Source organism: Urocitellus parryii, chromosome 6 (assembly GCF_045843805.1).
Source record: "Urocitellus parryii isolate mUroPar1 chromosome 6, mUroPar1.hap1, whole genome shotgun sequence".
NCBI lineage: Eukaryota > Metazoa > Chordata > Mammalia > Rodentia > Sciuridae > Urocitellus > Urocitellus parryii.
Window position 1 is genome coordinate 107,454,254 of NC_135536.1, and position 15,848 is coordinate 107,470,101.

Consider the following 15,848-nt stretch of genomic DNA (forward strand, 5'->3'; position numbering starts at 1 on the left):
CAGAGAGTGTGTGTGTGTGTGTGTGTGTGTGTGTGTACACATATATGTATATGAAAATGTATTTTAAATTGCAATTCATTGCATATACACTCTTTGTGTTTTTCCTGTAACACATGAGCATTTTTTTTTATTTTGAACAATCTTCTGTCATATGCATATTCTGTGTTTAACTGTTCTCCCATTGTTGGACATATAGATTGTTAACTTTTTTGCCTTCATAAACAACCTATTTCTGTGCTCAAATTTATGTTTCCTTCTTGAATTGCTTTTGTGAGGGTAAATTCCTAGAAACAGGCTTGCAAGCAGCTTATTTAATTTTTTGGAACATTGAGACTTATACTTGCATCAATATTTGTCTTTTTACTAGAGATCCTGGAGCCAGCTGTGTGTGCTGTCCACACCTTGCTACTGACAGGACTGTAGGGTGTGTGACGGAACAGTGTAGATGTGTTCCTGGTTCCATTCTCTCTCTGCCCTGTTTTTTTCTTTTCTTTTGTTTTTTTAACATTCCTCTCATAGACACTTAGATCTTTATGAGAAAAAGGCAAGGTTAAAATGAATAGAAATAGAATTGACTGGGGCTGGGGTTGTGGCTCAGCGGTAGAGCACTCGTCTCTCACATGTGAAACCCTGGGTTCAATCCTCAGCACCACATAAAAATAAATAAACCAAATAAAGATATTGTGCCCATGTATAACTAAAAAAATTTTTTAAAAAAGAAATAGAATTGACAGATGAAAAAGTTTAGACATTTTAAACTTTCTTCACATAAAAAATTGCCTCTCCAGAAGACTAAACAAATCTACATATGTAACTAATATTATATGGACCATACTTTTTAATACATCTTTTAGAAGAAGGAGAGTTAAGCACTTGAGAAACATGTTTTTCCAGTTTTTTCTACAAAATTCTTTTTGGTTTTGCCTGTCTTTGGTTTTTACATTGTTAAACATTTTTTATATGCTTCAGTTATTTGTTTTATGTGAATTGTTCATGCTTTTTTAAAAATATATATTTTAGTTGTAGATGGACACAATACTTTTATTTATATATTTTTTTTAGTGTGGTGCTGAGGGTTGAACCCAATGCCTCTCCCATGTTAGGGGAGTGTTCTACCAGTGAGCCACAACCCCAGTAGACTCATTCTGGTTTTTCTTATAAATTCTCATTAAATAAAGAATTTAAGTCAAAGAGTTAAGGAATCTTAAAAAGATAAGCTTTTATCCTTCATAGTTATAAGCTGGCACTTAGATTGTTATAACTTTTCTAAAGAGAAGCATTAAAAGCCTTAAAGGTATACACACTCTTTGATTCAGAAATTCAGCTTTAAAAATTTATACATTGAAGGTTGTAAATGTATGCAAAGATTTAGCTAGAAAGACATTTATTATGCCATTATTTATTAGATTGGAAAAAATAGAACATGCCCAAGAGCAAGAATTGAGAAATATTAACAGATGTATGCAGTGGAATACTATATAGCTAATGAAAAGATAAAAATCTTAATGGAGATTATAAATAGCATGATCTTATTTTTTAAAACATGTGCATGCACACAGATTTCCATGCATGGTAAAATTATTTTGTTTTATGAAATGTGAGGTTATTTTATTTGCTTCATCTTCATTTTCTAAATAATCTATTGGGTATATTTGAAACTCAGAATAAAGAGCTATTCCAAGAAAACTGTTGGATAAGGAACTCTTTGAAATCAGTTTTAAATGAAAATTCAAGCAACTCTCCTGATTTTGCCTCCCCTAATCCCTCACAACACATACATTTTTGTTGTTAACATTCCTAGATTGTTCTGCCCTGGAGTATCTGATTAGGTGTGGCAATTTGTAGGGTGGGGCAGGGAAGTAGCTGGTGATTAATGTTTTTTAAAATTTTTATTCTAATTTGTTACATATGACAGCAGAATGCATTACAATTCATATTATACACATCGAGCACAATTTTTCCTATCTCTGGTTGCACACAAGTGTGAAGTACGTCTGGCTGCCATGGAGGAGGCTCTGTCAGTGGGTCTATACCTCTTGCTGCCCAGATGCTGTCTTACTTTCTTCTCATCTGTCCACAGCCTGGAAGCAAGATGGTGTCCTCTGCCAAGGCTGCAGTGCCCACTGTGAGTGACCAGGCCGCAGCCATGCAGCTGAGCCAGTGTGCCAAGAACCTGGCAACCAGCTTGGCCGAGCTGCGCACCGCCTCGCAGAAGGCAAGTGGGGCTCTCAGCACGGCAGTCAGCTCGCCAAGAGTGGGGTTTTTTGTTCCTTACTGCTGGAGGGTCAAGGTGCTGCCCATGGCCTGAGCACAGCTAGCCCTTAATATGTATGATCTGGCACTTAAAACTTAACATCTTGCTTGGGATGCCAAGCAAGATGTTAAGTTTTATATCATCTTGCTTGGGAGAGCTCTCCATTCCATTTGCAAGAGCATTAAAGATACCCTATGGGTTGGCTTATACTCTACATTTAAACTGTCTCCCAGAGTTATTTATCACCTTCCAGTTAAAGATGACTTTTGTTGAACCATTTTAAATCTCATGCTTCCTCCTCCTCCTCTGTTTTTCAGTCTGGCAGGAAACTGGTAGTCATCAATGTCTTGGTGCCAGGTGTATTGTGGGCCAAAATAAGTGTACCTAGTCATCTTTCTGCTACTGTGACAAAATACCTGAAAGAATCAACTTAAAAAGGGGAAAGGATTATTTGACTCACAGTTTCAATTTCAGACATTTCAGTCCATAATTACTTAACCCTGTCACTTCAGGCCTGTGGCAGCACCGTAGGTTATGGCAAGAGTGTATAGGAGAGGAGGACTGTTTGCCTCAGGGTGTCTAGGAAGGAACTGAGACCCCAACATCCTCTTAAGAGGCATGTACCCCATTATCTAACTTCCTTCCACTAAGCCCCTCTTCCTAAAAGTTCCACCACCTCTGTATTAGCTTTGTTTCGCTGTGGACAAAACACCTGACAAGGACAACCTGAAGAGAAAAAGTTTATTCTGACCCATGGTTTCAGAGATTGAGTCCATGGTGGAATGACTCCATTGCTGTGGCCCCATGTGAGACAGAACATCATGGTGGAGGAGCACACCTCTAGACATGGTGGCCAAGAAGCACAGAGAGAGGGGAAGGGACCACAGGGAAGTTCCAGGGCATGCCCCTAGCCATCTGCCTACAGTTACGGCCCAGTCTGTTCAAATGAGGATGGACTGCTGAGGTCACAGCTCACATAAACCAGTCGTTTCATCTCTGAGTACTCCTGCATTGACACAGGAGCTTTTGGGGGACACCTTATATCCAAACCATGACCACCTCCTAAAGCTTCATGGGATGGTAACCACACTTTAAACGCATGGGTCTTTGCGGGGGACATTTCAGAGGCAAACTGTGGTGAGAAATGGTTATATCTTCTAGTTATCACCTTACGAACTTAATAACAAATTATTAAGGCAGAAAATCTTTGGTGGCAGGGGGTGGGGCGGTAAGGGGAGTCAGCTTTGCTCCTTTTTACCCTAAAAGGTTTTCTCATCCTACATGGAAGCATTCATATCTCAACAAGGGACTCAATAGAACAGAATTTGGGACTAAATAAATTTCAGTCTCTAAACTTATTAGTTAGCAAAGGATCTCTTTACTGCTCCGATGTGGTATTTAGCATGAAGTTAAAACATGATTTCACTTTTCCTCATTGGAGCAATCCCTTTATAGAAAAAAGCAGCCTCATAAATTGGTAAGGGAAGAAGGTCAAAGCTGACTTGAATGCTTAATATGAGCAGCACACTGCATTGAAAAAGAAAAATGCCCAGAGCTTTAGGATACAACCAACACACACACACACACACACACACACACACACACACACAAAGTTTTTTGAGCCGTGTTGTCAGAAAGGTTCTAGGTAATCCACATTGAATCACCTGGGGGTGCTTCTTAGAATGTCGGCTGCCTTTGAGCAACCAAGCCAGAATCTTGGGCCGAAGAGCCTGAACATCTACATTTTAATATGTTTCTTCAGTGGGTCTTAGACACACACCAACATTCAATAGCTGCTCAGGAGCTGCAAGTTACAAAGGGGGACCTTGAGTAAAATTGTCCTCTGGGACACGGGGCACAGAAAGACACGGAGATAGACAGACAGATAGATATAATGTAATATAAGGTTCAAGAGTGCAGAGTCTGGAATCAGACTGCCTGAACTCAAATTCTGACCCTGTCATCAACTTAATTTTGTGACCCCCAACAAGTTTGTTAACTTCTCTGTTCCTCAGTTTCCTCACCTTACAGTATTTGCACATAGAAATCAATTAGTCAATATTTCCTATTACTGTTGTTATTATTATCTAAAAAAAGGAGAGAAATTATGATTTACCAGTATTTTGTGATCTGATCAATGACCATGTATATATATAATGACCTGTGTGTTGGGGCATGCAGTTGCAGCATTTGGCAGCCAATGTCCTAAACGATTAAGAGAATAAAATAATTTTCTTAAACAGCCAAGGGAAAAAACTTCTATAATCTTTAGTATGGAAGATAATGATTTAAAATATAGAAATTTGTAAAGAGAATGAGTTTCATACAGAATCGTGGCTTGGTTGCTCATTCATTCATTCACACACACTGTGCACAGTACCCTATCACTACAATTCAGGCACTGTAAATAAAGGCCTCTATAACTCTGAGGATAAAATAGCTTCAAGGAAACTTTAAGTATATCCAGTTACGAGACATACATAATTGATTATTTAGGGACAATAAAGTGTTAACTGAGGAGGATTTTGTTCTCTGAAGAATTATTTGCTACCCTTACCTCTGACTGCTGGATTCAGAGAATCATTGGGTATTTTCAGGAAAGCATTTCATGTGTTGCAGAGGACTACAGCATCAGATCATGTATACATATTCCTTCCTCTGTTGACAGGCCCATGAAGCCTGTGGTCCTATGGAAATTGATTCAGCTCTGAACACAGTGCAAACTCTTAAGAATGAGCTTCAGGATGCCAAGATGGCGGCCGTGGAGAGTCAGTTGAAGCCACTTCCAGGAGAAACGGTGAGCCATTCGAGCTAACTGGAATGTGGGCTCTGCCTTTGGTATGTTGAGGCATTTTTTAAAAGTTGACTTTAGTGTCCCAGAATTTCAAGCATATTTGAATGCAGTGCTCTAGATTAGCCACATTTCTTTAGAACAGCATTAAGATAGAAATCACCCTGTATGAGATTCTCTTGATGGGTGTGTGTGTGCTTTCCTAGGTTTGGCTGAGGATAAGCAGTTTTCTATTAATATTTACCCCTCTTTTTGATAAATGAGATAAATGCTAGTGTTTCAGCCCAGTGGTCTAATCCTGTGGCCTTTTACTGAAAAGACTGTCCCATGCAGCCCAGGAGACTACATCTGGAACTGGGAGTACTGGCTTCTGGACCCAGCTATGTTATCAACTAGCAGTGGACAGCATCTCCTCTGAGTTTTAGGTATCCATTAAATAGGTGGCAATTAATTATAATGGTAAACACAGGAAAGATGATCACCAGTCACTTAAAAAAGAAAAAAAAAAAAGTGCAAGGCACTGAGCTGGGCCACTGCAAAGCACTTTAAAACAGGAAAGCCACCAATGGAATGATGGCACCACATAGCTAATTGGATCATGTTATGATACCTCCTGATCTTTACGTTCAGAGTTTTTTGGCTAAAAATTACTAGTTCTCATTTTATCAATCCTGACTACTTTCCCATATTTTTCAGAACATTGCTAATAAAATGCCACCATTTATTAAGCACCTGTTAAACACTCTACACACACAAAAAAAATCTCATTTATTGTGATAATAACCCAATAAATGTTCCTTAAACCCATTACCACCTGAGAAAATGTCACAAAGATTGTCACTGTTCTGTCCAGAGTGATCTGCCAATTAATGACACAATCAAGGTTTGAATCCAGATTTGCAAGACTCTAAAACCTTTGCCGATGACGTTTTTGTTTATTTGTTGTTGTTTGTAGTGCTGAGAATTGAACCCAGGGCCCCATGCATGCTAGACATACACTCTACCACTTAACCAAATCCCAGCCCTAAGAGCCGCTGCTCTTAACTACTATTGCTCTTTGAATGAACTGAAGTCTTTTTGAATGTAAAGGGACTTTGGGAGCCCCTAATGAGCCACAGAACAATGTCTGACCCATCAGAAACACTCAGAAAACACTTGTTAAATCAAATGACCCCTAATTGAAAAGATGAAGGAACACAGGTTTAGAGAGGTTAAGTCACTTAACAAGTCGCCCAGCTAATGATAGATACAGAGCCCACGAGGGGCTGACATGACATGTTTTCCACCTTTACATAAAGCACAGGGTCAAGTAGAATGTGAGAAACACTGTGCACTTTTTAAAGAAAGTGACCTACAGTATGTGTGCACTGTTATATTTTGGCTGCAATGGGTCAGGCTCTATTTGTATTTGAAGGCACAGTCTCTCTCAGGAAAGATGTTACCCGGTTAAATCTGTATGTATTCTCTTATGCCTTTTTGAATTTTCACAGTGCACCTAGACATTCTCTTCCAAAACATTGTCCTCAGTTACTAAGCAAATAATTGTCCATACCCTAGGCCTTTACCAACTTGGTCCTCTGAATTTTTTTATTCAGCTTACAAAGCAAGATGACATGCTGTTCGTGGGAAGCAAACACTCTGCCCATTTTTCTAATCTCATTTACCACTTCAAATCTCCATTTCTCTTGCATTTCCTTTCACTTGGAACTCCTTAAAGTATAATGATCAAATTGAACAATGTTAATGGTCCCACATGCTAGGAAGGTGGTGCAGCTGGATGTCTGCCCACTTCCTGCCAAGGCATAATTAATGCCTAAGGATTTGTTGCAGACTTTTTAAGTTAGCTTCTAAAGTCGCAGTGCTAATAGCTGCCATTTGAGAACCTATGTTCATTCTCTGAAGACCTTCTCAGCTAGGTATATTATGACCTCAGAAAAAAGGTCATAAAAAAGCTCCTGGGGCTTGGAGGCATTCAGTAGCTTACCCAGTCTCACACAGCTAGTTATAGGGAGCAGGGGTGTATATCTCAGTTTGTTCTAAAGCCGGGCTCTTTCCCCTGTTCCTCCTGCTGCTATAGGACCATGGCGTCCTGGGTGGGAAGAGCCCAAGCTCTAGGATTGATTTGCATTCTTGCTGAAATTATACTGAGACTTCAGTAGATGTTTTTTCCTCTAAGTCCTCTCCTCCTCGGATTTTCTTATAGCTGGAAAAATGTGCTCAGGACCTGGGAAGCACCTCGAAAGCAGTGGGCTCCTCCATGGCCCAGCTCCTCACCTGCGCAGCTCAAGGCAACGAGCACTACACAGGTGAGGCTCTGGGCCCTTCATGATGCCAGGTGGCTGCGTGCAGACCACCTGGGGGGGTCTAGAAAGGGAGTTCCCAGATTTGGCAGTAAACATGTTGTTTTTTCCAGCAGTTCACAGAATATTTTTTAATTACCATCCATATACTTGCTAGTAGACTTGTTACTAAGCATGCAAAGACTAATAAAATGACTCCCAAACTGTCTGTGGGTCACCCCTACTAGACTACAGGCAAATCGTGATTATAGGCTTCTAGGTCTATCTCTGACTCCAGAAATTCCACTAATGCAGAAGAATAAAAAAAAAATAGAGAAATAAGAGATAACTAAAAATAAGAAGTGAAATTTTGGAAGATGCAAGACTGATGAGTGCTAACTGACAAACCAGAATGACCATGAATTCAGGATCTCCAAGGGAAGGAGCCAAAAGGAAGTGAGCAGATTTGTGCTGCAAAATTGGGGTGGGGCAGAGGAGCTGAGTATTGGCTATGCTAGGTAACTCTGAAAGGCAGCAGATTTCTTAAATGGGAGTCTGTATAAGCAATAGATAGTGTAACAATAAGAAAAATGGAAAGGAAATGTTAACATAGTAGGCAATTTATACAACTCTGAAATTTTAAAAAGTTTGAATATAAGCATCTTGTTTTAAAAATAGGAAATACTGAAAGAAAACTGAGTAACTCTGAGTGGGAATCAGGTGGGGAGAACTAGGTTACAGATTATTGCTTTCATTTTACAGTAGAACTGCTTGACTTTTTTAAAAAATTTCTATTTTATTACTGAAGTATAATGCATGCATTTGACAGCATAAGTCCTAAGCAGTTATCTCTGTGATATGAGTTACTACAAATAGAGTGTACCCAAGAAGTCACCACCAAGATCAAGGAGAGGAATGTTTTCAGCATCTTGGTTGCATCCTGTCCCTGATAGCACTCACTGAGTCCCCTCTCCTTCCCCAGAGGCAAAGGCCCATGACCTCTAATAGCATAGATTAAATTTTGCTGTTTGAACTATGAATAAACAGAATCATACAACATGTGTTCCTTTGTATCTAGCTCCTTTTGCTCAGCATCATATTTGTGAGATTCGTCTATGGTGCCTGTAGTACCTTTCATTTTTATTGCTTTCTGTAAGATTTCATTGTATAAATATTCCTATATGCTTTATGCTATTCATGGGTATTTGGGGTGTTTCTTTCCTGAAACACTGCCATAAATAATTCTAGGGTGTTTGGTGAGCATAACTGAGCATTTTCTAGGTTATCCCTGGAAGTGACCCTGCTGGATCAGAGGCTCTCCATATATCCACTACATTCCTTTCAGCAGTAGGTGAAAACTCCAATTGTTCTCCATCCTTGTCACCACTTTGTATTGTCAGTCTTTTAGTTTTAGCCACTCTAATGAGTATAGAATAACATTATAATTTTAATTTGCTTTCTCTTGTGAATAATATGACTGAAGATCTTTTCATCTGTTTGCTGAACTTTTTATGAAATATATATGAAATCTTTTGCCCATTTTTAAAACATGGGTTATTTTCCTTACTTATGGGACTTCTGTGTCATTTATAGGCACTTGTCATATTTGTAGCTTGTTTTTACTCTCTTACATGTGTTTTTTGATGACCAAAAATTCTTCTAATATAGTACAATTACAGTTCTTTTCCTTTATGGTTAGTACTTTTTTGTGTCTGATTTAAAACTTTCGTTTATGCCCATTCCTTCCATCTGGTTCACTTAACCTCAATTTTTTTAAAGTTGGCATTTTATGTTGTTGTTTGTGCAGAAACATAAAAATATTTTCCTCTGTCATATTCTAGAATTTCTCTTCTGTTTTCCTGTCATATTTAGAACTATGATGTGTCTGGAATTGAGTTTTGTTTGTGTGCAATAGGATTCCAGTTTAATTGTTTTCCACATAGATATTCATTTGAACCAGCACCACTGATTGAAAAGAACCCTGCCCACAGTGGTCTTTACTGCCACTGTGTTATAAATGACCACAGATGTGTGGGTCAACTTGTGTTGCTATTTCTTTGCACTCATTTAACTGCCCATTTTTCATTCACACTTTCTGAATTACTGAAGTCATACTGTAAGTCTTCACATCTGGTAATGTTAAGTCCTCCAACTTTATTGGGCTCCCTCAAGTTAGTGTTTCCATATAAATTCTAGATTCATATCTTGAGAAGTAACCCTGAACATTGCAGTCCCCTCTCTGTGCTTTTGCTTCCTTTTGAGATCTTGGCCCTCTTTATCTCAACTCCCTGGTATTGCTCCAGGGACTTCAAACAGATGTTTCATGTTTTTCAGTGTTCCCAGATAGTTCTTGCAGGAAGTGTCATTTGTGGAGTTATTCTGCTACTACAAAGTCCTAGAAACACAATAGGAACAAAAAACAAGTTATGATATAATATAGTACCTGCAATGAAGTGATTCTATCCTAATGGAAGGGTGAGGGAAATTTTCAGAGCAGAATTGACACCTACCAGGGTTTGAAGATTATTTAGGACTTTTTAGTATTCTGGGAGGAAAATGTATGCATAAATTGGTACAAATGTAAGGTGTATGGGAGATTTAAGTTTGAAAAACATATTACCAAAATCTTGGCAGCTTTTGTGTAGATGATGAAATGCATTTTTAGTGGAGAGAAGATTGTTTTATAAGTTGCATCATCTGATACAACATCCAGGATGGCAGGCTGCCTCCTTAGTGTCTGAAAAACAGCCTAGAATTAGCACCATTTGGTTTTGGCAAGCATGGAAGTGGATGCTACGTGCACGTCTCAAAGGCAGAGATGAATGTTGGGTGAAGGAACTGAGAAAGCTAAACAAAAAAGGCCAGAAGGAAGGTGAGGAATAAGAAGATACACCTGGAAAGTTAGACCAGGGTTGGCTCCTAAAGGGCATCATAAGCCAATGTGAATAGTTTGGAGTTTCAACAAAGAACATGTGAAAATACTGAAGGATTTTTAGCTGTGGGTGAGGGTCAGATTACGTTTTGTATAGGTTGCCCTTCCTTCTGTGTGTGGAGTAGATAGAGAGAAACAGATGGAGGCAGGAGGACGAGCAGGCAGGCTGCTGCATTCATCCAGGTACAGTGTGGTAGTGTTTTGCAGTGGTGTTGGCCAAAATTCCATCACTATAAGGAGATACCTAAAGTAATTAACATATATAGAGAAAAGGTGTATTTTGGCTCACAGTTTTAGAGACTCCAGTCCATGATTGGAGGAGGCTACAGTTAAAGAGAAATCTGAGCAATAGAAATATTTGAAAGAAATGGGAATAGCCCCAATGGGTAGGGCAAGGAAACTGGGAGAGAGATGTCTCTAGAGCCAGAGATGTAGCTGCTGCCCAAAGGTGATGGGAAAGGAGGACTTAGAAGCATCTGTTAGCTGCTTTAGGAGAAAGGAGGTTACAGCTCTTGTTGAAGGCAGTTTCTACAAAGGTGAAGAATGGGTGAGAAGCAAAGAGAGAGACAGCAAATATGAAGGAGGTCTCAATGGGACTTAATTCCCTTGTCCCCAACTGATGGATGTGAAATATTCAGATGACACATGTTCACTGCCACGTGGCTACATTTGAAAGCAAGCGTGTTTTTCTTTGGCCAGTAAAATATTCAAAAGATATTTCTACATGGCTGGATGCAGTTACATAGGACCTGGTGCACATACTTTGGAACAGATTTGAGATTTATATCATACCTGGTTTTTACTTTGTGAGCCTTCTCTGTGGTCTAATGCTGCTTGACACACAAGCCACATGAATTCTGATAAAGAATAACAATCTTTTCGAAGAATAGTGCTATATTTGGTAACATTTGTTATGTCTTAAGACTTTGCTATTGAGAATAATTTAAGATCCTGGTGGCAATAATACCATAAAACTTATCTGTGTTTCCAAGGGATTTTGGTTTTTGAAATGGAAATCTGCCTTATAATTACCCACTTGTAGGTCTTGTGTTGTGATTCACTTGACTGAGAACAGCTTCATGTTGCTTGCTTGGACATGTGACTCTGAAGTGGTTACCATTAAGAATGTGGCTATCAACGTAGTTCTGTACAGCCGTGGGTGTTCACTGGGCTCTCTGGTCCTTGTGGCCTTAATTCATCTTTCTGATGGCGAAGTTGGAAAATTTGATTCCTCAAAAAAGTATGAGATTTCACATTGAGTCCTCAGCAGAAAATAAGTGAGATGGACAGATTTTTGAACTTGAGCTTTTCCAGTTTCTGCCTTTTAAAAATTGAGTCTCAAAGATTTTCCACAAAATGGCTTTTGCATAAACATGTATATGACAAATGTTTTATTCTTCTAAATTCCTATACAACTCAAATAGAAATGGATTCAAGAATCCAAATAAAAAATTGGAAGACAGGTCTTTTTTGTCCAGAAATCACAGCCTAGAATTTTCAAAAGCCAGTACTAAGATCTTAGCCTCTCCTAAAAGCTGTGGGAAACTGAGACCCATGGGAAAAGGCAGCAGTGTAGACCACACAGCAAATCAACACAGAGGCAGAGTACAATGAGGGCTTAACCACATCTGGTGTTCTTTTGAGCAATGACATCTTTCAACCCTGAGCCAAAAGCTTAAACATGAAGTGGATGATCTTTCCACTGGCTTGCTTTTCTCCTTTGCTTAGCTGTATTTACCTTCATGTTTTCTCTTCTGGGCTTGATTTTTAAATCCTTCCATCTCACAAGTCATGTGATAAACAGTAGATTGGCAGCTTTATAATCTGCATTGATTAGATTATAGAGTTCTATTCCAGCTGTGTGACATACAAAATATTTATAGATTAACAAGTCTATTGTTGCAAAGCTGTCTAGTTTTATGGGTCTGAGGACTTGCACATCATTTATTGTATTGTAGAGCTTCATCCTCAGTAATGTGAAGACTACCTTTGGCATCTTGCTAGCTCAGCTGAAGCAGCCCTGGTAAAGGACATGCTCAAGGGCATCTAGAGACCACCCAGCTGATCCTGCTGAAGGAAGATAGTCATTTCAGAGCTTAAAGAGACATTGGTTTCTGTAGTTTTTATGCATGTCTTTTATATTCTAACAAGAAGCCTTCACGGTTCTCCCTTCTAAAGAGCACTCTTAAGATTTTCTTACCTGAAGCTGAGGAAGTACAGTTTCAACTCTGGTGCTACCTGTAAAATGTAAGCTTGGGGACAAGACACTGCCAGTGCTGGGCCTCATTTGTGAAATGGGTCAATGAGATGAGCTCTGGAGTTGGCTGTTCCACAGTTCTCAGATCCTTTTTTTCAAATTCCCCAGCATCCAACCTCCATGCTCTTTCTGGTACCTTGGGATGAGTACCATGTAGTTAGACTCATGTTTATTCTGCGTGAAGTGCTGGAATAGTTTTAAAGGACTAGTTTATATTCATAGAAAATCATCACTAATCTCATCATATGTTTCAAAATGGATTGAAAGATAACCAGATGATTCACAAAATGAATAAATATTCAAATAGCCATTAAATTTATAAAAAAGTAAGATTCTCATTACTCATTAAGTTATGAAAGTTTATACTTCATTGAGATGCAATTACATTTGCTCCAAAGTGACTAAAATTCCAAAAATCCTATTGGCTAGGATGTAGAGCAATTCCAACTTTAGTGCATTGCTGGTGGAGGGTATAATGGTAAAATCATTTTGGAAAACTGTTTTGTAGTGTCTTCTAAAGTTAAATCTATACTTGTTCTGTTACATAGAAAATCAATTCCTATGTTTAGGTCCAAGAAAGAGAATTTCATGTGTGTGTCTGAATGTATGTACAAAAACTTTCCTTGAAGATTTATTCATAATGGCCCAAAGTGAGAAACAACCCAAATGCGCATTTGCAGAATAATAGATAAACAGGTATTGATGTGTCCAAATAATGGCATATTACCCAGCAAGAATAAACTGCTAACAATATATGTGAATCTCACCAAATGATGGAAAGAGAAAGAATTCAGACCCAAATGATGCACACTGTGTGGTTTTATTTACATAAGTTTAAGGACAGGTAAAACTAGTCTAAGGTGATAGATTTTAAGTTGGTGATTACTTCTGGTGTGAAGGGCATTGTTGAGAATGGCACTGGCGATGGTGGGTAAGTGGATGTTTCCATATGTACAGATTCACAGAGCTGCTCACATAGATTTGTTTGCTTTATTATGTGTATGTAGGTTATATCCTAATATAGGCAACTGGGAAGAAAAGTGAGTTAAAACAGTCTCCTTCAAACTGTCTGGACACACCCAGGGACCTCCAGCTGTGCTATTGCCCTCATGTCCTTGGTGTCTTGGGTCCAGGGACGTATAAGGCAGTAGGAGCAAGGAAAAGAAGAAGGAAATCGTCTTTGGATTATATTTGTTACTGCATCTCTTACTTATTTGAGAAGCACAGCAATTCAAATTTTACAAATGTCAATCCAGAGTTCCCCTTAGGCCAGGCTGTGGTGCAGAAGGGGCCCTGGTCCAGAGAACTATTCTAAAGTAAAAGCGTGACATTTAGATGGAATCTAATAAAAAGTCTGGTGGGCTTGTATCCCCCAGGAGTGGCTGCTAGAGAGACAGCCCAAGCTCTGAAAACGCTGGCCCAGGCTGCTAGGGGAGTGGCTGCATCTACGAGTGACCCCGCTGCTGCCCATGCCATGCTAGATTCTGCCCGAGATGTGATGGAGGGCTCTGCCATGCTCATTCAAGAAGCCAAGCAGGCCCTGATTGCACCTGGAGATGCAGAGAGTCAACAGAGACTAGCCCAGGTAAGGCTCAGAATTGGGAATGATGGTCATCCTTACCACACATGTGTTGGCAGGCTGTTTCCTGGATGATTTTTCCTGGTGCGAATGCTTTGACTCAGCTGATGTTTTGAGAACCTTCCATAGTGCCATAACGATGCTGGCCCATACATGATACTCTTGTTAGTCTGCCTAGTATTCCCCATATTAATGTGAGTTCTTCTCCTTTCTCAGTCAATAGAGGGTATGGATATCTTTGCATCATGTCCTGGGAGGTTTAGGACTTTAGACACATTTGTTTTGGGCCAACATGTGCTTCCTAGCCTGGGAAGTGAAGAAAATATACAAAATCCAGCCACTCAAAGTTTCTACCTATAACTCCCTATCACCCCTGTGGGCGATTCTCTGACCCCATGATAAAACCAGTTAATTAAGGACATCCAGGTAAAATTCTAGACATGGGGCTGGGAAGGAGATATTTTGGATTAAAAGAAATGACAGAGCCTACCTCTGAAGCCCTAACTTTCCTTTTAACTGAGGTACCCAAGAGTGCAAATAAGAAATCACTTCAATACTATGTAAAGGCAGCGTGTCAAGCAGTTCCATCGATTTGGAAGTGCTTAGAGTCTTGCCCTTGGGTATAGTGAGATTTGGGGGTAATAGCACCAGAGGGTCACTGAGCAAAAATCAACCAAAGGCTGGCTGACAGTGACCCAGAAGAACTCAAGGCCTACTTCTACCTCAGTGACCTCAACAGAGTTCTCGAGGGGGATATATTTCCATTTCCCTTGAAACAAGGTACCTAGGTTTGAATCAGAAGCTATGATTCAGCCTGGCTTTGGGAAGCAGGTAAGATGTGCCTGTCACAGGATGTTAACCCTAGTGAGGGAATGGAATTTGCTTTTGGACAGCAGATGTGGATGAGGTGATTTAACTTAACAGTGTCAGGCAGATGCTGGTGGATAATTTCCATGTCTGTGTCAGCTCTGCATACTCTCACTGCTCAATTTCCCAAGAAATGTGAAAAAAATGTTTGTACTGAAACCATTCTTATGATGTATGTCTCCCTTCATGTATTCAGGTGGCCAAAGCTGTCTCTCACTCCTTGAATAACTGTGTGAATTGCCTACCTGGGCAGAAGGATGTGGATGTGGCCTTGAAGAGCATTGGAGAGTCCAGCAAAAAGTTGCTTGTGGATACGGTGAGAGGTTCTGACTGGGAAGGGAGACTTGGCCCCTCTAGGTGTGAGTGGGTCTTCTTTTGTGGAATCTTTGAATACCTAACCTTTCCTTAAGACGTACCATTTCTCCTGCCAGTTGGCTTTTCTGTTCATTTTCTGTCCAGCAAAGTTCCCAGATGAAGCTTTTAAAGTTTACTCTTTAAGTCCGTATTGCTCTTAAGAGACAGAGGAGTGGGTATATGGTCCTCTCCCTTCTTATAAGGGCATGTCAGATAGAGATGAGTAAGCAGTGGAGGTGCACACATGTTCAAGACTCATTGGGAGAGCAGGTGGTCCAAGGACTTTCACTTAGGGACCATCCCCATCCCTGCTTTGTGAGTCTGCTTGCAGAATTTGTGTTTATCTTTATTTTTTCCCTGTGCTGGTATACAGGCAGGTATGCTGGTGGTAATAGAGTCTAGCCTAGCTCTCTGGAACTTTTCACTAATGGTTATAGTTCTTCAAATGACACTGGTATCCTGTAAAAAAAAAAAAAAAAAGATTAATAAAGACCACTAATAAAACAAAATTGGTGGCTATTAATTTGAAAAAAAG

At 39.6% G+C, this 15,848-nt stretch overlaps 1 protein-coding gene across 5 annotated transcripts in view; it reads left to right on the forward strand.

Moving 5' to 3' along the window:
* Positions 1-15,848, forward strand: part of Tln2 (talin 2) — a 411,357-nt gene that overhangs the window by 303,453 nt on the left and 92,056 nt on the right. For all 5 annotated transcript variants that reach the window (XM_077799669.1, XM_026384818.2, XM_026384825.2 and 2 more), the window contains 5 exons: positions 2,081-2,215; positions 4,923-5,051; positions 7,249-7,351; positions 13,890-14,098; positions 15,156-15,275. In XM_077799669.1, the coding sequence (XP_077655795.1) occupies positions 2,081-2,215; positions 4,923-5,051; positions 7,249-7,351; positions 13,890-14,098; positions 15,156-15,275 (696 nt within the window). The remainder of the gene's footprint in view (positions 1-2,080; positions 2,216-4,922; positions 5,052-7,248; positions 7,352-13,889; positions 14,099-15,155; positions 15,276-15,848) is intronic.